Here is a 25,762-nt window from a genome sequence, read left to right on the forward strand (position 1 = left end):
TTATCATTCAAACTACTGCAGGCGTCATTTAGTTAAGCTCAGTGTTTAACATCGAACAATTAAAAGAAAGGGGGCAATAATTGCACAAAGCGATCTGCAATGATTTAGGTGTGGTTTGACTAAACCATTGGTCCTGTGAGAGCATTGGAGTGACCTGACACTCCTAATACAGACATGTTTTTAGGTTTAGAGACCACATCTCTGGTGATAGTGCTTCTTTACGTTTTTATTTTCTTTTATCTGCCTAATATTTGATACACCAATCTGTTGAAGATCCCAAAGAACTGCTGTAATTGTTGCCTGTTACCAGCTGTACATTAAAATTGATTGATTTAATAAAATTACTGACCAAGCACCTTCACATCTTTAACTTTACATTCCATGTTTTTGTAACTTTGATTGACACACGACTGCTTACTGGAAATAGTACAACCTAAATTTACATTGCACAATAAGTCAAACAGAATCAAAGTGAACCTAACCTAAAAAGGCCAAAACAGTTCCATATGTTGCTATGAAAGCATTAAGGCAATAAGGAGACCGAATAGCTTTTGATCCAAAGCTTTTAAAATGAGTAATGCATTACACTTGTGCAATAACCTAGGACTGCTTCTCATTATTCTTTATTAGTTGAGTATTAGCAGTGTTCCTGTCAGCTACATTTATTTTTAATTCTACAAAATGAAGTAAAGTCTATAAAGACGCCAGTGCAAAGATGACATCTTTTCAGCTTTGCCAGAGCCATCTACTGATCCAGCCAAAAAGGTGGTGCTTTGAATTTGTTGGCTGTAAAAAAAATTAAAAGTGATTACAAAATACAGTATGTCAACACAAAGTACATACAGTATTAAATATGAGGCTTCAAGGTGAGAGTAACAGGTTTTTAAAGTGTCTTTTAAAGTAGATGAAACAATCATACTTGACTGATAGATATTTTGGGCTTTATGTTTTAACAATATCATAACATCTTGAGAACTACTCTGTATACAAACTAATTGTGTTTCAATTCTGCCATTAAATGTAGCAAAGACTGAGGCATAAGCTGCAGCTTTCATGATAGAGGCAGTCATTTTAAATCCAATAGAAAATAGAAAATGATAGTATAACAAGAGTATCCCAATGTATGCATCAGAACTTGGCCATTAACCGAGTTTTACTGAGCTCATAATAAAGTTCCTAATAGGACATGCCAGGCATGTGAGAGTATTCACTTTTAATGTGTTTTAATGGGGAGAAAACCTGATTCTAAAAGGAAAACAGACCAACTCCCATCAATGTCCATTGGTGCATCACTAATTCAAATTTAATTCAAATAACTTCATTCTTCGATTGAAGGCTGGAAAGTGAGCAGGAAACAGATATAAATTGAGTCTGTTTTTGTGAGGTTGAATGCATTTTTTTAACCAACAATATTGTGAGCAAATACTTCCCCAGTTTCCCTCCGTTTTGCTTTATGTTTGTGCTTTTAAACTCATGCAACCCTCTGAATTTTAGGTGAAAATAATTCAAGTAAATACAAAAGACAGTTTCTAAATGTAGATTCATGTATTATGCAGAAAAAAAGTCATCCACACCAGTTTAACCCTGTTTGAGCTGGTGCTTGTAAATCATGAAGCAACCATTATATGCCATATTTCACTAGCCACAACTTGCATGTATAATCACAACAACGGCTAAAAAGAACTTGTATGACAACATGTTAACTCAAAAGGCAGAGCAGCTAGCTAATAGGGTTAAGGAAGCAGTAATCGTTTAGTTTGACACTAGGTTAGTTTGGATAGCTTTTTTCTTTTCATAAATAAAATAATATATTTAATCGTGACTAGAAAAGAAAAGAACTGGGAGAAAAGTGCACACATTTTCGATTGATAAATTAAATTATCACATGAAATCCAGCAAAGTAGGTGCTCAGTAAACAATTTTCCAAGTAAAAAGGCATTCAGTTTCTCTTGAATTATCTTGACTTGTAAACAATGCCTGGCAACAAACGTTCATAACATCACAATGTCTGATATCAAGCCAGCAGCATATTATTGTCTGCCTAAAAACTGCTTCAAGCCAATGAGAGAAGGGCTTCTGACAGCAAGATAAAAAAAATAAAAAAAACATATTTCTGTGCATTAAACATGTGGGAGGACATTGCCTTTCAAAATCAAGTTTGTAGATGACATGAAAAATATTTTCATTTTTCTAGCAGCTGTTTGAAACAGATCCTAAACATCAGCTGGGGACTCCATCTGCCAAACTGCACTGATCTAGCCCACATTGAGGATATCTGCTGCATCACTTACTGACCCTCTCTAAAAATCACATCCAAGTAGCAACATATGTTGAGCCACGTGGATCTGCACAGTATTCATTTAAACAGCACACAACTCTTAAACAAGTATTCTAAAGTTATTGCCCATTTACAGTGTTGAGCAAAAGTATTCGCATGACATTTTGGGAGATTACATTGAAATATGTAACTGGGATATTATGTGATAAGCCAAACACGGAGTAGCAAATAACTGGAGAGCGGAGGCAAAAGGAAAAATGGTTGAAATGCTTTTAAAACTGAAGTCCTAGAGCTGTGTGTATCTACTCCAGACTTGTAGTGTGCATGTGTTACAATGTTTGGGACATTGTTTCATAACATAAATTTGGATTAAAGTTTATCATGACTTTACCCTTTACCCCGCTGGTGAGTTCTTTGGTCTTCATGATGCTGTTTATTAGGTTATAGTGGTTAGCAAACCTGTGAAGTCTTGCCAGAGCAGCTGTGTTCATACTAAACTGCTAACTGAGTGACTTCTGAGGGCATATTGTTGCTCTGGATCTCATTTAGAGGTATCCGACTAAAGGCGTGACTAATATGCAATTTACACCTCAGATTTGTATTTAAAAAAAACCCTGAAAGCCTTGTGCTCTTTTTCTTACACTTTAGAGTTCTGCACTACTTAGTGTTAGTCTATCTTAGAGGTTTGTAACCTCGACAACGCAAATCGCCATATTTGCAATCAGTTGCCAATGTTACCTGATCTTTTAAAGAAGACAAATTAACTAGTTTAGGAAAATATCTCAATTTTGTTGTCCTTTTTAAAGTAAGATATTTCTAGATGAACAAAAACAAAAATGGAAAACTTTCGCAAAACAAAACAGAAGGATACATTTTCTTCTTTACGATCATGATATTTGTGTGAAACAATGTAAAAGAAAAAAACATAATTTCCGACCTAATGAGAAAAAAAAAAAGATCTAAACCAATATTACTGCTACTTTTATTGTCGTTCTGTTGTGAAAATCCAATGCAAATATTCAGTGAAGAACTGTAAAACTGCTAAAAGCAGCACTTTTAATATGTATTTTTTAAAACATATGTTTCTTATTTATCGTTTTTAGCCAAAGTTCCTCAGAGTCCTTGTGGAGGTCTAAAGAGTCACTTGCGGCATCTGCAGGTGCAGGTTGCAGACCCCTAGTCTATCCTGTATTATCCAAGACATTGACATTTGCGGCTGCAACATGATAGAATATGAAAAAAGTGTGAAAACTATAAAGAGTTTTGCAACACACTGTGCTAAAAATAGCAAAGGAAGGAATGATAACGCAGCTCAGTGTACGCACCATTGCAAATTTGCCCATTATGTGTGGCGCAGACCCAGTCATGGCACTCGCAGCGAGGACCATAGAACTTCCCTGGGCCTGTGGCTTCACACATGCAGATTCCACAGTCACATTTGCCCCTGCCGCTGCAGATTTTTCCATCTGGTGTCCTGCAGCGGCGCAATGATGACTCTTGGGACAGCCTACACACCTCACCCACCTGGCTGAGAAGAAGAGAAAAGATCAGTAGTTTTGTTGTTTAAAAAAAAACAAACTAAAAGGGTTACTCCAAGGGCAAGTGCACCTGTATCTGTTTACGAAGCAAAATTGACTCTAGTGTAAAAATCCCTTTTGAAGTATGTGCAGAAAAAGTTACTATGAAATGATCTATTCTTTTAATTTAGTTTTTTTGCAACATTATTGGAAAAAGTCACACTTAAAGACTCTAGGGATTTATTAACAATCCCTAGTTTAAGGACAGTCTAAAGCCCTTTTTTGCACTGCAGGGTCCGGACTGGCCCGGTCCAGCTACGTTCGGCCCGGTCCTATTGGTGCTATGGCCCTGGTCGTGTTGCATTGAGCAGGATACGTCACGTAAATAGAATTCTTGCTAACGCTACCCAGGTGATCTGCCCAGCAACCGCAGAACAGTTTTCTTCTTGTGTCTCCCGTCCCATTTTTTCTGTATGCGCTCATGAGCGAGGAAGCTGCGGGAAACTTTTACCTCAGCTTTACATTTAATGAAAAAAATAAAATAAAATCTCATCTGAATGTCATGTCTCCTGAACTACGGAGCCCTCTAGGGGACATGGGGAATTTTTTTTCTTTTGCGTTACCTCGCAAAACTTTTGCGTTACCTCGCAATACTTTTGCGTTACCTCGCAAAACTTTTGCGTTCCCTCGCAAAACCTTTTGCGTTCCCTCGCAATACTTTTGCGTTACCTCGCAATACTTTTGCGTTACCTCGCAAAACTGTACTGGTCAGTTATGCAGCATAATTGAATACTGCAAGCCTTTCCTACGGTGGGCGCCGTACTTTATGCTTTAATATAAGGTTATGTGAGGTATTTCCATGAATTTTATCTTTTTGTGAAATATCTGAAGTTTTATATCTTTCTTTAGGATAGAAAGGCACCACAAACCTACGATATAAACAGAAACCTTCCGTAAGTAGGAAAGAAATAAAAATACATTATAATTTGGACTATTTCTGAGTTATTATCGCCGGTAATAAATCATCTGACAGTTTTGATTGTGTCTCTGTTGTGCTCTAGTCTGAATGGTTTAAAGAGCTGCTTTCAGTGCCGCTCCATCTTCGCCTTAACAGACATAAACATGCAGTAAAAAATAAATCGATTTTCAATCAGTGTTTTGCACCAAACAGTTTTTACTGTTAACAAGTTTTTATTATTAAAAACACGACAAACTAATGATGGTAAAGGGCCGCACTGGGTTAACTCGGGGAATCTCATCTGTCCGTGTATCAATCAACTCCAAACCTTTTCTTTGTTCTGTCACAATTATCGATTTATTCCATTTTGATTATTATGCTCCAAACTTTGCAAGGACTGACCGCCCCGCTCACCGCTTCCTAATACACACAAAGCCAGTATCCTTCCCATTCATACCTGGTGACGTCACTCCCACGTCGACACACCTAAGTGTCAAAGCCGCTGCTCCTGTCATATCAATAATTACTTATTTCATTCATATGGCTCTTACAGAGCCTCAGTGAAAACTTGTTTATTATTATTAACTGTTTGGTGCAAAACATTGATTGAAAATCGATTTATTTTTTACTGCATGTTTATGTCTGTTAAGGCTAAGATGGAGCGGCACTGAAAGCAGCTCTTTAAACCATTCAGACTAGAACACAACAGAGACACAATCAAAACTGTCAGATGATTTATTACCCGCGATAATAACTCAGAAATAGTCCAAATTATAATGTGTTTTTATTTCTTTCCTACTTACGGAAGGTTTCTGTTTATATCGTAGGTTTGTGGTGCCTTTCTATCCTAAAGAAAGATATAAAACTTCAGATATTTCACAAAAAGATACTAACATTCATGGAAAAACCTCACATAACCTTATATTAAAGCATAAAGTACGGCGCCCACCGTAGGAAAGGCTTGCAGTATTCAATTATGCTGCATAACTGATCAGTACAGTATTGCGAGGGAACGCAAAAGGTTTGCGAGGTAACGCAAAAGGTTTTGCGAGGGAACGCAAAAGTTTTGCGAGGGAACGCAAAAGTATTGCGAGGTAACGCAAAACTTTTGCGAGGGAACGCAAAAGTATTGCGAGGTAACGCAAAAGTTTTGCGAGGTAACGCAAAAGAAAAAAAAATCCCCATGTGCCCTAGAGGGCTCCGTACTGAACTACCCCTGCGGTAGGCGGGATTTATTTGTTATTTACATTTACCATTAAAATCTTTGGCTGAAGAGGCAATTATAATCCCAGTGTAGGGTAAGAATAGATTATGACGGGAATTTATTGATGCAGCATATTGAAATGACAGCCATCGAGAAAGTCTAGTGCTCCTCTGATCCAAAGATCTGATCTTTGTCCCGCTCCCGCAGCCAATGAACCAATCAACAGCTAACTCCAAACCAGCCCGGTCTGGCCGGCCCAATTGGAACCACAGCTCTCGGGGTTCCAGGAGAGCCGGGTGGTACCGGGCTGGAAGTGCTAATACAAAAACGAGGCCGGGCCGACCCGGGTCCAGCGGTGCAGTGCAAAAGGGCTTAAAGGCATTCACATGGTTAATAAATCCCCCAAAATAAAACCATTACAAAACTTCACCTTTCAATGACCAAATCTACCAATCACACATCACATGTTGTTGTTACACATTTCCCCAGGTCTTCTTGGTGAGCAATTTATATATTATTTCCAGCTCTTTCTTTATATTGGCAAAGAGTTTGGCAAATGTGCATGCATTTCATTCAATCAACAGCTCAAACGTTCCGAACCGTTCTCCCAAAAACGAACATAAAATGTGTGTTTTCCATGTGTCATCAGGAGGTGAAACAAGTTCCATTTCACACTTGCTTCAAGTATTGAGGGAATTTTTAGACTTGGCTGCACTCCTTCACACACTGTAGCAGTAAAATTTGAATCTTGCACTGTTTGTCATAACGACCTGACCAAGTTCAGAGTTTCAGTTTTTTGGGGGTTTTTTAAGTTTGCACAGTGCTGCTTTGTCCTTAGCTGATCTTCATCTTTGTTCTATGTTGTTGCATACAAATGACATCTGTAAAATTTAAGGAACTCCAGCTGCTCTGCTGATCTGACTCACATTTCAAGCACAATTACATGTATTTTATTTAATGTGCAAGATTAATGTCACTGTGGGATACATACGACCACAGCTGCTACCTGCCATATTCTGTGTGCTTCTTTTTGGCATCCCTTGGACCCCTGCTTATGCTGCAAGACAGACATTCACTATTGAGAAAGCTGTCATTATGTAACTAGAGTATAAATTTTAGCATTCATCTCAACTTTCCCTGCAAAAAAAAAACAGTTATTTTTTTTTAGGCTCACAAGTGCAATGTAATAACGTGTCAAAGAGAATTAACAGATGTGTATTAAAATAAAATTTGCTTCATGACGACTGTTATGGATATTGCATTTTTGCAAAGAGATCACCTTAATGTAGCAGGATTCTTTACACTGCTACCAAGATTTTTGGGATGCCAATTAGACAACAGTTGAGTAAACTTCCAAACTAAATGTAATTCCAATTTGGTGGCAAAATACTCTTCAAGTATGCACTTATGCACTGCTTTATGTTGTTTGTTTCAAGGGAATTTATTTTGCAGGCAAGCTTGTTTCTCTGTTCTGATGCAGGGGATGTGGCTTTGGAAAAGATAGACGGAGCCTAGGTCAGTTCAAACAAAACACATAATTGGGTAAACCAAGCAGAGCTCATTTTAACACAAGCAAGCTGCTTTGCTATTAAACAAACCACATCGTGCATATGGTAGCTCTTTTGATCAGCCTCCAGCAGTGAAGCTGAGAACAATTGTTGAACTGTGCAACATCTAGTTTTATGGCAGACATACCCTGACAAGAGGCAACAGGAAAATGTGAAAAGTACATAATAGTTACCTATTTTATTCACACTTAAGGCCATTTCATAAAGTGATCCCTCTTGATTTGGAGCATTTAAAACCTTGACACATTTGCAACAAGGTTAATTCAATGTCTGCAAGCCTATTTTGTAATGTTTTTCCTAAAAAGAAGAGAGAGAAGCTTTTCTTTGTCATGTCATTTGAATTATGCAGGATTCATAATAGACTATTTTATGCATCACAAAAACTTAGAATTTATACAGGGTTGTGTACATTGTTTGTTATTATTCATATTAGATTGTGCAGATGACTGGAGAGGAGGGTAGAGTTCACCCTCAACAGCATATTTATGTGTTAGAATGACCCACTCAAAGTTTAGATGTAAAGCCAATGGAGCTACTTGGGAAAACAAAAAAATGATACCCCCCCATTTAAACAGTATGCAACTTTATGTTGATCTCTTCATAACAATAACAATACAATACTCTGAAACATATTGTCATGTGACAAAAATGTAAGGAAGTTCAAGGGACGTAAATACTTTTGCAAGGCACTGCATATTGTAACTCAGGACAAGGTATATTCTCTGGCATACATTTTTATCCCCCATTACAACAAATTCTGCAAGCACACATCTATTTTTATGCTAAAAAAGTCCCTTAAGCACAATGTTGCTGACCTATTATTCAGAAAGAAATCATTTAAGATAGCCTAGTGCATATAAAGTGAGAGCTCCTGGAAAAAAATACCCAATCTGGCATGGAGAGAAAATATAAATTCCACTCTGAGAGGCCCCAGCAGGCCAGCTTTTACCCAGCACACACCCCTGCCACTCCATTCCACCCCAGAAATTAACTTCATGCCCTGTGTGACAATCAGAGCTGTAAAAATGACATTCAGTCTCATGGTTTGTTGTCAAAGCTAACTAGAGGACATGTCAGTTATATTATGTCAATTCAAACACCACCACTGGAGTAAAAAAAGAAAACAAAAGAAGCAAGGCAACCACATCACTTTGAAATCTTGGAGTATGCTACCTTCATGGACTGCATTTTTAACAGTTGGCAAACAAAGACACATTTGTAAACCAGAAAGTAAAAGTGCAGACTATATTTATACCACTGGCTTTACTAAAACTTCTCATATTGCTATCCCCAAACTCGTAAGTCAGCATAACTTTGCGCCTCCCTTTTAATTCTTGCACTTCTGGCTGCCCCCAAATAGAAAACCGCTAAAAGATACAAACAGACTTATGGAAACTCACCTTACCGACTGTAGCAAAGTGTCCTCAACGGTAGAGAGCAGGATCAGAAATGACGGCACTAGCATTGACTGGAGAAAAACCTCAGTGTGCATGTTTAAATCCCACAGAAACCTGAAATGAAGTAGCTTGAAGGAATTTCCCAAATCTTACGCTCCTGAGACAGGGCAGGAAGGGAGAGTGAGAGGGAAGAGAAATGGAGAAGGAGAGAAAGAGAAGCAGGCTGGCCCGAACTGGCTCAGTCCCTTCAGAGTCCAACACTCCTTACGTACAAGTGCCTTTGATTAGTCCAAACTCTCTGATGGAGTCCTGGGCAGGAGCTAAAGTGGGGAAAAAGCTGCCAAAACAACAAGTTAAGTCACCAGTTTGACATTTAATCAAAAGCAGACTGTTTTTGTTTCATTTTGTCCTCATTGGTTTCTCCCATAACTTCTGTGGTGTAGCTGTTGTTCCTAGCTTTTCCTTCCATCTATGACAAATGAGAGCCAGCTTCCTGACCCGTAATAGTAAATATTGTGAATGAAGAACACAAAAATGGCTTAACTCAATTTAAATGCTTTGGCGTTCCAATACAACTGGTTGCCATGAGAACATGTGTTAGTGGAAGACTTGACTAGAATATATGAATATGAATAATTCACACTACTGCAACAATAACAAGGTGTGTACAGTGTATCTCAAAGTCAACACACCCCTATTAAAATAGCATGAACTTGAAGTGGGCATTATTGTGTGTGATAAATAAACTTCGCTTTATATTTATTTTATGTTAATTTTAACATGAAATTATGTAAATAAATAAAAAATATCCCAAATATTTTGACATGAAGCTCTCTCCACGGTTAATATCTTCGTATTATGTTTCTATTATGTTTCTTTGCTTACTCTATAGTTTTACCTCCCTCAGTATAAAGCAAAAATATTGAATTTAATTTCTGGTCTTCAATTTTGTCACTAAAGTAATTAGTTTAATTACATTATTTTAAAGTAAACAGTAAAACAAAGGTGTTGATTTGCCAAAAGGAATCGGGTTCTGGATGTAAACAAACCGTGATGCAGCCACAAAGGAAGCGCTTGAAGCGGTTACCTTGGCAATGCCTGCGCGTCGCCGCAGCTGATGTGATTGCATCCTGCGCGCTCCCGCAGTCTCCCACACGAGCAAGCCCAGAGAGAGAGAACGACTGATGTCATGCACAGGGCCAGACACGGCAGCTAAGGAAAGTCATCGTCTCGTAAGTGCTTCAGAATGTCTTTCTTGTCTGAAATTGTCGCGAACGTAACGTGACATCCAGCTGTTTTGTTTGTAGGATGCGGCTCGCGCTCGGTGTTGCTGCGCGCTAGCTTGTTGGTTCTCCAGGAAGTGGAGGGAGGGAATCTCATCCTCCGCAGTAGGCCTCGATGCAATATTCTTGTTTAAGTGCTGCATCTTGTGTCTTAAGCTGGTTGTCACGTATAATGTTAGCTTTGTTTAGGCTTCATACTGGCCCAGAGATGTAAATAGTTCCAGTGGTTAGCTGGTTTTATTCTCATATTAGCTGTTTTCCTAATTGTTTCCATAGTAATCTTGTCCTTGTGATGTAATTCTTTCTTTAAGAGAATGAATACGTTTTATATTCTTTAAATCAAATGCTTCTGAAGCAGCTGGTCTTGTGTTCATAAGATCCAGTGTCGATTTAAGTGCCAGCAAAAGAATCGCAGTGGGTCAGCACCTGCTGTCCCAAATATATTTTGTATTTGCCATTTGTTTATATTGTAAACAAGACTAAGAAAAAAGGATATTGAGTGTGGTTAAAAAAACCAAACAAACTTTAAAGATGTTATTCCATAATCTAAAAGTTATTAACTCCTTTATTGCGATTTCCCACATTGTAATTTGAGTTTTTGATCAAACGTTTGGTTGCTTTGTCTTTAGAGTTCATACCAAGAATGCATGCACACTCAAAATTTATTTTAAATAGACAGTATAATTAATATGTATTAATTTAATTTACATTAATTTAAAATCCAATTACTTTGTAAAGCACTTTTAAAAATATGAACGTAATCCAAAGTGCTTATCACAATAAAATTATTATTCTAGAAAAGTAAGAAATGTTGTATTTATGTCCAGTCTGTTGTAATTTGTTGTAGTCAGGACCCAGATGGAATGAGATGGCAGGTAGAGCAGAGGCTAAATTATTTAAATGATTGATAAATTACAGAAATCACAGTGAAGCAACCTCACCTGTGCAAACGTTACGTGGTGGGTAAATATTTCAATCAGCCTTCTCTCATGGCAGAGCAAAGGGGACGGTGGCTAAGTTTCAGACCCTTTTGGAGGTAAATAAGATCAGTGGATAAGATCAGTTTTATATTTAACTGGTATCATTGCTAATGTCTCAAAAATAAGAAAATTAAGGTTGATTTATTGTTGTTACCCTACTGAGAATCAAAGGAAAATGTTCCAACATCTCATTTCAGATGTAAAAATGACTTAAAATCTCCTTTTATCTTATTAATATAGAAATCTCACAACTAAACCTTCAAAGTAATTTTGCTAACACACTGAGGTGGCCTATATTAGTGCTGCTCCATATTAGGATGTCATGCAATTTGCGTGATTAATGTTTAATAGTCTTATGACGGTATCAGTGGAAATAAATCCTCATTTTCTTCACTTTCTCATCTGTTGCATGCTTCCAACATTCACTGTGCGATTAAGCATCTTCAACACTGTCCTCGATGTCATTTGCAGATGTCTTCTGGATTGAGACTCTATTAGGCAGGATATTATTTCCAAGCAGAGTGCATATTAATCACACCTGGAATATATTAACTAAAATTTGTGATATTTTGAAATGTCCCCGTATTATTAATATTTCACATTTTGATGTTGCAAAAATACCAGAAATGTTTTGCTCACCTGCTGTGTATGTTCACTTTTTTCATCTATACTGTGTGGAACATTTTTCCTTTGACAAATTTTCCCTCCAGACTGAGTTCTAGCTCTTTATCAGTTGTTTTGCAAATTTTCCTATTGAGCTAACTGCTCGGTGTCATATTTTATTAAAAGATAGATGATACCTTTAAAGGCCAACGTATCATGTGCATATGTCACAGAAAGCAACAACATTATAATTTACATTATTATTGTAAACGTTATAATGGAAAACAAAGAAAACATCCATTCAACATTTTTAAATGGATCCATGAGTTTATTTGATGGATTCAAGTTTCCACCACAATTCTGATCAACATATTAATGAATTGGTGGGATGAGGAGTGCATAGATTGGTGTTTTTTTTAAATATCAATTATTCTTTTATTGGCTAAAAAATACGATTTTTGTAAAAAAGATGCAACCTTTTTATTTCTACAAGTAGTATATAATTGATAAAAATCTAACTATTTACATGTTGTTTTGATTTTTATAACAGTCAATGTTATTGTCAATTTGCTACATATAAAGCACTTCCAGCTAAATTGAAATTTAACTTCCCACTGATCCTGGGTGCAACGTGTAATGCAATTTGAAAACTAAATAAAATGCTAAAAAACAATAGATAATAATAATTTATGTGTCTGTTATATTATAATAGGTATATATTCAAACATTTTAACTATAATTTAGGTATGGTGAGGCTAATGGTGAACAGTGAGATCAATGACAACAACAGGAATGGTAAACACTCAAATTCTGCTTGACATTGCCGGAAAAGTTTTTTAAGAAACATCAAAGAAACAGAGAATATTTGCAATTTTTCTTTGGACTCACGAACAAAACTTCAACAAAGAAAGTTTGATTTTTTTTTTTAAATGCTTACAGTTACAATTATTCTGTCCAGAGATCACATCTTTCTCAGTGAAGAACACGTCCTCTCTTCAAATGGGAAAGTAATTGCAGTCTTTGCCAGCTATACTCCCACATAATAGCACTTAGACCCTGCAATTTTGTTTTCACTCTCCCTCACGTCTCTATCTGCATATGTTAAGTGTTGCAATTACACTGGAAAATTGCTTCCAACTACATGGGGTTTATTAGGTGGACAGTTTCTTTTATTGCTAAGAACATGTGAGGGAATGAGAGGGGTACAGTTGCACTGTTTTGCTTGTACTGCTGGTGTAATTTTGTGTTTTTTGCTTGAAAAATGTTGCATTTTTTTTCAAAGTTTTTCTTTTTACTGGATTTAAATTCTTTTAGTACAGATTCACAGCAACCTCAGCAGTAAAGCAATGTATACTTTAAGGCTGCGGTTATTTGTAATGTTTGAAATGTCTGATTTAAAAGGCAACCCAAACAAGCTGCTATAGTTGGAAAGGGAAATTAATATAATTCTTATTTTTATGTCAATAGTTGCTTAGTGTCGGTGGAGATCCAGTTGAATGGTTTAGTTCAAGTTCATGTGTTCAAATGGCCAGTCAAGGTCTACATAAATCAAATCAAGAATTTGTGGCAGAACTTAAAAGTTGATACCACGACCATTTCTTACTGTGTGATGATTTGTGTTGCAGCAAACACTGGTTCTGTAAAGGCTTTATTTAGAGGACTGTGAATAAAGAGATGCAACCCTTTAAGTTTTAGATTTGTGTAAAAAATAAATAAATGAAAAAACAACCAAAATACCACATTTTGTTTTTCTGACATTCACAATATGCATTAGTTTGCATTGGTTTATTACACAACAGAATCAAGGTTCATGAACATTCTTGAAAGGTACCAAGACAGTGGGTACCTTGCTGTGGGTTTTCAACCCACGGCTCTGGAGCCTCCAGTGGCTCTTTGGTCCCTCCAAAATTGCTCTCAACAAGTTTGCCTACAAATAAGAAAGCATCAATTGATGTTTTAAATATAGGTATAAAAACAAATGCAGGTTTTAGCAGTTTTTCAGTTTTGTCATTGATAATTCTCATTGAATTTCCACAATAGAATGACACCACAGAAAGTACTAGTATTTTTTAACTCTATTGTTCTTCTCATTAGTTTGGATGTTTTTGTTTTTGTTTTATTTACAGTAACATGTCTTTGTGGAATACATAGCATTCCAGAAATATCAACATCGCATAGAAGACAATGTATTTGTTTTCTCTCTGCAAAACTTTTATGCTTATCTTTATTTGAAATTCTGGAAATAAAAATTAAATGGTGGTTCAAACAAATTTTCTGCAGTAGATATTCAAAACACTTTCTTTTAATTTATTTTCAAATAAGTCAAATAACAATGAGTTTTCTTCACCTAAACTGAGGGCAGTTTGTGTATATTGCAGACTCTGGCACCGTACACATAGCTACACATGTAAAAATGTTTTCTTACTTTTTATCTTTCCTGCTCTTCCGACTGCTACCGATCACTGATGGTTGCCACAGGACCACCAACCCGTTGGGACATTATCCTTTTCGCATCTGTAATCTCTCTCAGTCTGGTTGGTTCCTCCACCCCTCTGTGACCTGGGGATGAATGCACCAATGAGGAGCCTCACAGTGAGTCCGCTGGTCCTCCTTCACTCCATCCTCCTCCACAACACCTCAGTCACTCACTCACTCACTTAATCACAGAGTGTGTCGCATATATGCCTCGATGTCAGACGTGGTGGGCATTCCTGTCTCTATGAGCGTACTGTAGATGTGGGTAGTGTACTGTACACCATATAAGCCATGATGTTGACTAACTGTTGTGTGTTATTTACAGGGTATGCCTGATCGCATGTTATGTGCAGTGCTGGAGCAATTTCAGCTTTACTTTTCCCTTTGGTATGTGCGCTTTGTCTCCATTCACAGTGTCATTTCTTCTTGTGTTCTTATGTTGAAACGGCCTGTACAGTTTTCTTTTTTCTGCATACACACATTCACACACACATACATGCAGATGTTGGCAAGCACAGGTAACAACCAAGTCACACTCTTTACACCACGATCTGCTGCCTGTGCCTTTTCACTCAGTATGATGAAGATCTTGTAAGATCTTTTTGGGGATGGTAAGTTACTGGAGCTGTTCCAGTGTGAATACACTCGTTCTGTGTTCCATGCGTGCTACGTTGTGTATCACGGTGATCATTCAACAATGCAGCACATTTAGTTTTGAAGTATAAACCAATACTCTGGCATTTCAAGTCAGGGACAATTTCTTGATCTAACAGAAACCAAAGCTTGGTAATGCTTAGACATGTATTAAATATATCCATACTCAGATGTAGTTCTGATCAGAAGTTTACATACATTCATCGGGGGCAAAAATGTCATTAAATTTGGACTTTATTTTTCTAACCTGTTTGTTTGGTGTGAATTGGTGATAATTTGTGATCGGGAGCAAACATGTCACTAATTTTGGACTTTATTTATCCAAACTATTTGTTCATCGTGAATTGCTGACAGAAGAAAAACTTGCAAATATTGGACAAACCCTTGAGTCTTTGAATGTATTTCAGTTTATTTTTAATTTTTGGTTGAGATATCTAAAAACATATTGTAGCAATCAGTAAGCTAATGAAGGGCAATAATGTAATACCTGCCAATCGTGATATTTTGTGCATTTTAAATATCATTACGAAAATAAGGTAATGACTTGCTAATAAAAATACAACCATAACGTTTTCTCAATATTATATATTGTATATTAATGAATATAACGATGACATCCAATATACCTATTGGTCTCTTCTTACATTATTGGCTGCAGTTATTCAGTTATTACATTTTCAACAATCTTTGGCATCAACTTGCTCACTATCCAACAGCATAATAACATATTATAGTATTGGCAAAATGTTGTTATGTTATTGACTCACAAACCTCATTACATTATTGGAAAGCTGCTACATTATTGGCTTTAGTACATTTTAAATGGTTAGAAGTATTAAGTCATTGCCAGGTGGTGCATTATTACATTATTGGTTGATACACGACCCGACCAGTGTTTAATCCCCAGATGTCCCTTTGGAGGTTGCACCTCTACCACAAGCATTTAGTAGCTGCCAGCAAGATTCAGGTATGAGTATTGCTACATATTTGGCCAATCCAGTTCTTTTAAAAATATTGATTTTCTGCCATGAACCTAACTTTTATGTGTAGTCTACACATTTGCCATACAGTAGAGGTCAGGGCTTTCCAAAATCTTAATGTTAGCCTGCTTTGTCTGTACCAAACAATGTTTTAATGTATTTTTATTAGGCCTCACTGCCCTGTTGGACTACCGTGCCTACTGTCTAGCATGGTTTTGACAGCATCTGTTTTGCTGCCAGTGGTACTGGTGGATTGCCCAGTGTCAATAGAATAAAGAAGAAGGAGCACAATTTCTAAATCCCTCAGCTTTTCTCTCAACTAGGTGGATGAATCTTGGACATATCCAGGTATTCCCGCAACACAGTGATCCCAAATATTGAGAATACAGCTAACTTCAGTTTACTGTTTAATCATTTCACCCTAGATAAAAACAAAACAAAAAAACATTTGAGTTAATCATGAAAGACCAAAAGTAAGATGGCATTCATTGTCCTTAAGTGCATGCAACTGTCTGACCAGAACTTTAACCTCACATAAAAGTCAGTTTACCACCAAACTCCCATTTTTTAACCTCCATGTAAATATGGCCAATAATGACTTTGCTGCATTACATATGCAAGAAGTGTATGCATTCAGGATATAATCTAGGCTGTTAAGAGTTATAAATATAGTTATTCCACTGCCCTGACTTGGATGTAGCCAGAGTGCTCTCCACTTCCTCATTTAGCTTTGTTCATTGTCCTGTTCGCCTCCCTCTCCCTGTCAGATCCACTCTCTGTATAGCACAGCTAGTCCCAGCATGCTGAAGAGGAAACAGAGTTCCCGGGTCGAGGCCCAGCCCATGACCGACTTTGGGCCAGATGAGACCCTTGCGGACAGTGCTGACATCTTCTGGATAAACAAACCAGTGAGTCCACCTGGATAAGAGGCCTAGTTGACCAGTTAATACTTCACAGTAAGAGAAAAAAAACCAAAAAAAACAGTCACACTTTGTTGTTTTGTTTTTTTCCTTTTCTGTTCTGTTCCTACAGTGGGTCCATTCCTTGCTTCGAGCTTGTGCCATCATCAGTGTCATCTCTGTTTGTATGAACACTCCTAAGACCTTTGAGCATTACCCTCCGCTACAGTATGTGACATTTACCCTGGACACGCTGCTCATGTTCCTCTACACTGCCGAGATGATAGCGAAGATGCATATAAGAGGAATCATCAAGGTAGTTTCACTACGACTGTTCATAACTTTAATGATAGTCCCCAGAGGCACAAAACCTCAAAGTACACAACAAAAAACACATATTTTCTGTTATGTAAAGCTTAACACCTTGATTTCTCATACCTTAATCCAGTGGCTGGATGTTTGGCACAGCTGGTTACAGACTTTTGTTTTTATTGTTACAATGTGTCAGAGATTTAAACACAGGTAGAAATGGAAGGGAACATATACTGAAACTTCACGTGTGAGCATTATGAGCCGATCAGCTTTGCCTTTAGAGATTAAAATTATCTTGAATATTTTTCTTTGCTATTGATGTGTTATTTGGCATCTTATTCGTTTCTTATTTTGATGGGTTAGTCTGTGACCCTCACTTGCTCTTACTGTGTGTTTGTACGTGGTTGTCTTCAACGTTTCTCTGAGGAACGTTTTGTTGAAAAGACATAAAAAAAGATGGTGCCTATCTCCAGCTAACGTTCCGGGCGAGAGGCCCTGGACAGGTCACCAGTCTGTCGCAGGGCAACACAGAGACAGACAGGACAAACAACCACACACACACACACACACACACACACACACACACACACACACACACACACACACACACACACACACGCACATACTCACACCTAGTTCTCCCACGCATGCACAGGGAAAACATGCAAACTCTGTACAGAAAGACCCCGGGCCGGGAATCGAACCCAGGACCTTCTTGCTGCAAGGCTACCAATTGCGCCACTGTGCAGCCCCTAGTAAAAAAAAACCCTCACAATTAGAGGCCTGCATTAGCATGGGGGGAAAAAACCACCTTTGTTTCTGGTTCTTTTCATGTTACTTTTTCTGTTTAACACTGACACATCTTCTGAGGGTTGTTATTCATTTAAATAACATTAAACTTGTGCTAATTCTTTTTATTTCACAAATGATTCAAAAATTATGGGAGCTTTTAGCAATATCTGTAAATGTAAAAAGGTTCATGTTTAATTATCTTATGTTCTATTGAACTTAATGGCACCTGCAACTTTTGCTGTCTTCTATCACATTGTTGAAAGTACTGGAGTATATATACTGTGTATATATATATATATATATATATATATATATATATATAAATCCACATTGCGTAGGAATGTAACAGCATGGTTTTGCCCTTGTCAGTACATGTAATCAAACATGGTACTTATCTGTAGAGTGTTCAGCACACACCCTTCCATTTGCAGCCTTTCTTCCTGAGAAAGAGTGACTCCCTAAGAGCTTCTTACACACTCTCTCTCTGTAAGTGGTAATTAAGGATGGCCGTTTCAACTGGCCCCGTGGCATTTCAGCTTCTTTGCACTATAGGGTCTTTGAATTTTTTGTCTTATCACATTGAAAACAGGCTGATGGAATGCTGTGGTCAATCTGTCGGGGTGGGCACTGTCATTTCAAATGTCTTTGTTGCATTTTTTGCTATGTAACCTTTTAAGTAAAACAAATAAAATAAACGTATTTGATAAAACATACGCATTAAAGCATCATGCAATGCTACTCTTGCATAAGTAATGGTCTGAAATATCCCCACATATGATTTTTATTTGTTAGCTTGCTGTCAAATATATAAATTCTTAAATCCATTTAATATTTCTTATCTTTCAAGTCTTTTCTGTGACTCTTTTTAGGGTGACAACTCCTATGTGAAAGATCGCTGGTGTATGTTTGATGGATTCATGGTGTTTTTCATCTGGGTCTCCTTGGTGCTTCAGGTGAGTTGCATTATTTATTGTTTTTAAGAGTAATAAATACAATTGCTTCTTTGACTGCATATTGCATTTCTCACTTTTATTTATATTACTGATATTTTTTTTCTTATTTGTTAAGGTTTTTGAAATAGCAAAGCTTGTGGATCAGATGTCTCCATGGGGAATGTTGAGAATACCGCGAGCGCTAATAATGATCCGTGCCTTTAGGATCTACTTCCGCTTTGAGCTCCCCCGTTCCCGGATCACCAACATTCTGAAGTAAAATGCTATGATGAGGATTTTTTAAAAGTATGTGGACACTTTGTGGATATGAATCCTTGTAGTGATGCAAAATCTGCTTTCTCTGTTCTGTTTCCCAGACGCTCGGGGGAACAGATCTGGAGTGTCTCAATCTTCCTCCTGTTTTTTCTCCTGCTCTATGGAATTTTGGGTGTTCAGATGTTTGGAACCTTCAATCGTCACTGTGTTACAAATAATACAGAAAAACAGTAAGTATCTTGTAAAAATAAAACACTTCTTTAATTTTATATTTTATTCTCTTATGGAATAATTCTGAAAACGTAATGGTATTGCCCTTGGATTTGTGACATTATGTGAATCACTATATATATAGATGCTAAAACAGCTGGTTGTCATAATTTTTTCTTATAGAATAATTTTTTATGTTCACATATAATAATTCTGTCTAGAAAGCATCTATTATATAGACATAACATCTGTTATTGCAATAGCATATTCTCACACTGAAATATGTAAAAAAAATCCAACCTTTATTTTGTGCATATTTGCTTAGCAAGCTATTTATATAAAGCCACATAAGCTGCCATGTTTCAGATTTGTATTTGTAAAAAAACAACACTATATATTTTTCCTTCCACATTACAATTATGCAGCAATGTGTTAAGATAAGAAGTACTTTATTGAACTCAAATTCAGGAAATTTATGTTTTTTTGTGCATTTCTGCAATGCTCTTTATATGGTTGTGAATACATTTTATAGTTTAAACCTATTATAGAGAAGAACAATGTTCACATGCTCTTCCCATGTGTTGAAATTTAAGTAATTTTCTTTTTTTAAATGCCTGTGGGCATATGTTGACATAAATAGGTGAGCTTGAATAATTTCTAAACATTTGGTTTTTATTTATTCAAATAACAAAATCATTAGTATTCTGTTTTCATAGGTCATTTTGATCCTTAATGTTGGGCTTCATTTCCCTCCTGTTTGTCGTCACAAAAAATGACTCGGTTTCGTAAGACGTGTTGATCTATTTCAGGCCTGCATAATTAGCTTTATCAGGATTCATCATTGTGCCTCTGATTGCCCTTTGTGACAGTGCATTAAATTATCCCTTCTGATCCTGTAACCCCTAATAAACAATTTGGATGAGTGTCTGGGCAGGCAATTTAAGAGAATTAGTTTTCATTAGTGAAACCAAGCAGATTCTGGAAACTCCCTTTACCGCAAAGAAAGTGATACATATAAAAAGGATTTGAGTCACGCTAAATTCAGTTTTTCTTTTGGAATTATTAGGTACTTTATATAAGATGTGTTTTTTGTTTTTTTTTACCCTTTTGTGTAGCAATGTGACGTGGAACAGCTTTGCCATCCCCGATACTCACTGCTCCCCTGATGGAGAGGGCTACCAGTGCCCTCTTGGGTTTAAATGTGTGGATCTAGAAGATTATGGCCTCACCAGACAGGAGCTTGGTTACAGTGGATTCAATGAATTAGGTACATGTTGTTATCAATGTATGACATTAAATCAGATTGAACTCTTCTGGTTTTTGGCCAGTTACAATTATTAAAGCCATTTACATTTGTATATTTACTATGTAATTGTTAAGTAATAATTCAAATTACTAAGTAATAATTTTTCTAGACTTTCTTTCAGATTCTGAAGTTTATTTACATTTTCTTAGTACTTGGTAGAATTTTCTTTTTAAATGGTGTAAAATTGGTCAAAAGTTTTTCTGCCTTCCAGAACTGGATTGACTGAGCCACAGTTGTATGCCTTGCTCAAACAAGCCTTTTGGATTTGCTTCTGAATCTTATATTAAAACTTGAAATATAGAGTTTCTTTGTTCCTATGCTGTTGCTTGTCTATAGTTTAATCAGATCTGCGAATTTTAAAAGTAACAATAACCTGCAGGTCTGTTCTGAGGACTTTCTCTAAGTATGAAATCAGTGTTAGACCAATAGTGCTTTAGTATCCAACTCATGTGCATCTACATCTTATGTTTTCTCCTGTCTTGTCATACTCTTTTCTGTTGACTGGCCTGTAAACTTGGATTCAACAAATTGAATCAAAGTATGAAAATCTTTGACTGAAAATATTTTTGTATTTTTTCTCCTGGCTCTGCATTTTCTAGGTACAAGTATCTTCACTGTGTATCAGGCTGCATCACAGGAGGGTTGGGTTTTTCTCATGTACAGAGCCATCGACAGTTTCCCGCGCTGGCGCTCCTACTTCTACTTTATAACTCTCATTTTCTTCTTGGCTTGGCTTGTCAAGGTTAGAGCTTCTGTCTTTCTACTGCTCTTTCCATAATAATTACAGAAGGCAGTTAAACATGAAAAAGCTCAGGTTAATTGACATCACCCAATATTTTACCGAGTAATGACTTCTCCTTGTTAGTAAAACGTTCTCGGGCTAATTAGTGAAGGACTGTCATCTAATATATAGTGAAGAGAGCTCATGCTCAGTTCTTTCTTCTTTTTTTTGGTCATTTACTTTTAATTGTCTTAGCATGTCTTGGGTTCACTCCCCATGTCCTTTCTACTCCAGAATGTGTTTATTGCTGTCATCATTGAGACGTTTGCAGAGATCAGAGTTCAATTCCAGCAGATGTGGGGGTCGAGGAGCAGTACCACATCAACTGCTACAACACAGGTACGACTATCACACTCATAGACATAAAGTGAGTGTTGCCCTCAAATTGTCATGATGACAGCTTGGGTATATTGCGCACCCTTGCCTTTCAATGTGAACCCCATAAAGCTCCACAGCTAGGATAATCTGTCAACAGATGTTCAGATGAGACCAAAATGAAACTTTTTCACTTACATGCACAACACTATGTGTAGCGCAAAACCAATTCTGCTAACATCACATCACTCACACTAACAATGGTGTGCTGGGAAGATACTTTTCTTCTTTGTGTAAAGTGAAGCTAGTCAGGGGTGAGGGGAGCCTATTAAAAGGAGTCAAACCTACTAAATGCTGCAAAGGACTAGAGATTGGAGTAGATATTTATTTTGTAGCAGGACAACATACACAGCATACAGCCAACATATAATGCACTGGTTTACATCAAAGCATATCCATGTGTTAAAATGGCCTAATCAACGTCATCCCATTCCAATTGAGAATCTGTGGCAGCATTTGTGGCTCACAGATAGTCTCCATCCACTCCAAGCTTGACCTAATTTGTAAAAGAATAAAAAAAAAGAATGGGTAAGAATGTCAATATCAAATGTCAGATGTGAAATGTTTGTAGAGAAGACTTACATTTGTGATTGCAGCAAAAAGAGTTCCTACAAAGTGTTAAGTCTGGGAAGCTGAATTTAAATTGACACCACACTTTGTACATTTGTATTTGTAAACATATTTGAAACCATGGGGCATGTTTTTCTCCTTCACAACAGTGTCCTTCTCTGTGTTATTTCATCTAACTAAATCACATTAAAAATACACTGAAGTCTGTAACTGTATCATAATGAAATCTGAAAAAGTTCACAGGGTAGTTGGCCATCATGAAAACATTCATGATGGCATCCAAAGTAAGTTTTTCCCCGACACATAAGGCTGTTGGTTCTTTAAAAATATGCTTTTGAATAATGAACTAATTATCCATCTACTCGTAATGAATCGTTGTTTCATTTGATTTCTTGGGAAATTGAGAGTTGATCATGAAGTGTACATATATGGACCTTTTCAGCTATAGGTCTTTCATTATAGCTTATGAGAGTCTAGAAGGATATTCACAAAATATTCCAGGATGTGGCTTTATTGACTCAAATACAAGCATGTATTGAATCTGTGGCTGTTCTGTAAGTCAGAGTTTTGATTAGGATTTGGCATATTTCAAGATGTTTTCTTTTTTTTTTACTTGTCTTATATCAAGGAAAGAATCCAGTACTTTATTATAAGCCACCAAAAGCAGAAGCAAATCTTAAATAAAAACCTAGCTGTCAATTTTTAAATGTTTTTGCTGGCATAAGAGAATTACAGATTAAAATGACAAAAGCCACTGGTACTGAATCATAGGAACTACCTCTTACTGGTGTTAGAATTGAAGTGACTGTTTAAATATAAATATGTGATTCTTGGCAGGTTTTTGTAATCTTTGCAGTCATATTTCTGGGCTTTGCCAATGACTACTTACTAAAATGGAATAAACAGCACACAAATATGATTAGTCTAAGTGTTAATCTAGTTCCAACAACTCTGTAGTCCAAAAATGTCATCGGCAGAAAATCATTAATGCTGCGTGTATTCATAAGAAGAATATAATAAAATTTAAGCTTTATAAAAAGCTTTTAGATCAGTGGTTCTTAACCTGGGTTCGATCGAACCCCAGGGGTTCGATGAATCGGTCTCAGGGGTTCGGCGGAGCCTCTGCCGCGGAGGTAACGACACACTTGTGTAAAGTCGTGATGACGCGCCCCGCTTGGCCATCACTGGCTGCAGAGGATCATGTTACATCACGTGGTTTTTTTCTTAATATTTTAATCCATACTAAATATGTCGAGCAAAAAAATAAGAAAATGAACAGACTTTGCTCTGAAGATGCAATTGCCAAGGTGAAGCCACGCCTCTCTGAACTGGTCTCCCAAAGACAAACAGCAGAAGTCAGACTGATTTGCAGGTATATCATTTGTGCAATACTTTATTCTGGCCCCCAAAAAGTATTTTGTGGATTCAAAACGACAAAAAAACAAATTAAATTTAAAATAAAAAAAATTAAGTCATTAAAAATTTTTTAATTCTTTGAAAAAAATCCAAATTTATTTTTAATTAGTAAAATAGTAAAAAAAATATTTGTGGGTCTGAAATTCTTTCATGGGGCCGAAATATTTTTGAGGGGCCAAAATAAATTAATACTGTAACTTGCTGTGAGTTCATGGTTTTGTTCGTTGAGCAAAGTGACGTTCATGCATTGCTCATTTTGTGCACCAGCAAAAAAACATATACCTACAGTATGTCTTGAATTTGGAAAAAAAATATGTATTTTATTTATCACTAAAGAAGGGTTTGGTGACTGCGCATACGACACTGATGGGTTCGGTACCTCAAAAAAGGTTTAGAACCACTGTTTCAGATGAATTATTTTTGTCAGGAAAAGGAAACATACCAACATGGATTGAAATTAGATCTTGATAATTAGCAGTTATTAATATAAGACCCACATATGTGTGTTGGTATTTTAAGTGCAACTCCCTGGTACATTTATGTTTTAGATTTAAAGTATCAAAGGAATTACTTCTTGAATTGTCCTGTTTATAAGTCACCAAAGTCAACAAAATGATCACAGCAAACTCACCAGCTTAAATTTTAATGTATGACGTAACAACTTGTATCACAATTGAGCCACCAAAGTAAAGAAGCTAAGAACGATGGTCTTTCACTGCACTAGCTTGGAGACTTAACAAACAGGCACACTGCAGGATGGATAAGGAATATGAATAAAAATGTTATAACAATAAAAGTGAGATTGAAAGTCAAAAGTATTTTAAGAAATTGCAGTAATTTTAAGCAGTATATCAGTGCATGTGGTTTTAACCACACCAATACAAATATTAAATATTGCCATTAAAAATAAAACTTGCTCATGTTGAAATAAGCTATGTCAGTATAGCATTTACATTGAGAAGAGCAATACCTGCAACTAACTATTCCAATTATACTGTTATTTATTGGCACTTGGAAGCATCATCAGGTGCATCATCATGATAAAACTTAATTTTTTATGATATCCCCAAAAAAATAATAATACAGAGGGGCTTCTCTTATTCAATTTCAGTCTTCCTGTAATTCACCACAGTGATTTCCAGTACTTGGACACTTTTCTCTACATAATAGAGAATTGATGGGTTAATTTGTTTTACTTAATTGATGGGTTAATTGCACTATTGGTATCTAGCTTTTAAAACAAAATTCTGAAGACAGCATTTGTCACGACACTTAAACTAAAAGTGGTTGTTCTGTTTCATTTTTCACAAGATGATGCCATTTTTCTCCTAAAAAAAATACTTCAATCTATTTCTACATGATGTGGTAGGAAGAGGAGTTATACTAGTCAGATTGCAAATTGGGTTGAATGACCTCTTCTTCATTTAGCTTAAATACAGAAGACAAAAAAAAAATAATAATGCAGCTGCAGCTAGTTATAAGTAAGAAAAAGTAGTTACTTACCTGAGAAAAGTTATGCTCATTACCAACACCTACAGTCATCTTAAGGTCTTGCTCTCTGCTGATGCCTTCTTTACTAGCTATTACTATGAAAGCTTTAGTGTGTCTCCAAAAAGCAGCCAAATAACCATTTTCCATGGCTAAGCACTTCAAAATTGTGCCATATTGGACATGAAATTATGCATCTGCAGTTGTATTTTCTTGTTCTAGTGGATATGACTCAGAAGACTCTTTTTGTTCCCCAATTGTGCATTTTAAAATTACATTTCTGCTTTGAAAACTGATCGAAAGGCTGAGTGTGATTTATTTATTTTGCATACTTCAAAGATTTTCAGGCCTTACGGCTCTTAAATATTATGATTGATTCCTAAAGGAAAATTTAGTCTCAGAAAGTATTTTTGATCAGTGAGAACATCAAATATTGATGTCATGAGCAGTTTTTAGTGAATCGCCTTGGGAAATTGTCAAATCATTTTTTATTAGTTTAGTAATTCAT

General features: G+C 36.5%; 2 protein-coding genes across 7 annotated transcripts in view; one reads left to right on the top strand and one right to left on the bottom strand.

Annotated features, from left to right (window-relative positions):
• The window catches only part of itgbl1 (integrin, beta-like 1), a 47,844-nt gene extending 38,469 nt beyond the window's left edge, over positions 1-9,375 (bottom strand). Inside the window, exons 1-2 of one of the 3 annotated variants that reach the window (XM_028022351.1) lie at positions 8,926-9,375; positions 3,604-3,806 (exon numbers count right to left, since the gene is read on the bottom strand). In XM_028022351.1, coding sequence (XP_027878152.1) covers positions 3,604-3,806; positions 8,926-9,017 — 295 coding nt within the window. In that variant the 5' untranslated portion in view covers positions 9,018-9,375. The remainder of the gene's footprint in view (positions 1-3,603; positions 3,807-8,925) is intronic. The other 2 variants (XM_028022350.1, XM_028022352.1) reach the window with 2 other exon arrangements.
• A 618-nt stretch (positions 9,376-9,993) lies between these two features.
• The window catches only part of nalcn (sodium leak channel, non-selective), a 76,045-nt gene continuing 60,276 nt past the window's right edge, over positions 9,994-25,762 (top strand). The window contains exons 1-11 of one of the 4 annotated variants that reach the window (XM_028022335.1): positions 9,994-10,154; positions 14,267-14,380; positions 14,589-14,650; positions 16,665-16,805; positions 16,930-17,112; positions 18,770-18,853; positions 18,969-19,108; positions 19,210-19,338; positions 20,434-20,585; positions 21,224-21,366; positions 21,640-21,744. In XM_028022335.1, coding sequence (XP_027878136.1) covers positions 14,609-14,650; positions 16,665-16,805; positions 16,930-17,112; positions 18,770-18,853; positions 18,969-19,108; positions 19,210-19,338; positions 20,434-20,585; positions 21,224-21,366; positions 21,640-21,744 — 1,119 coding nt within the window. In that variant the 5' untranslated portion in view covers positions 9,994-10,154; positions 14,267-14,380; positions 14,589-14,608. Of the gene's footprint in view, positions 10,155-14,266; positions 14,381-14,411; positions 14,490-14,588; positions 14,651-16,661; positions 16,806-16,929; positions 17,113-18,769; positions 18,854-18,968; positions 19,109-19,209; positions 19,339-20,433; positions 20,586-21,223; positions 21,367-21,639; positions 21,745-25,762 lie in introns of those variants that run through there. The other 3 variants (XM_028022337.1, XM_028022338.1, XM_028022336.1) reach the window with 3 other exon arrangements.

This window comes from Xiphophorus couchianus, chromosome 7, assembly GCF_001444195.1.
Source record: "Xiphophorus couchianus chromosome 7, X_couchianus-1.0, whole genome shotgun sequence".
In the NCBI taxonomy this organism is placed as follows: domain Eukaryota; kingdom Metazoa; phylum Chordata; class Actinopteri; order Cyprinodontiformes; family Poeciliidae; genus Xiphophorus; species Xiphophorus couchianus.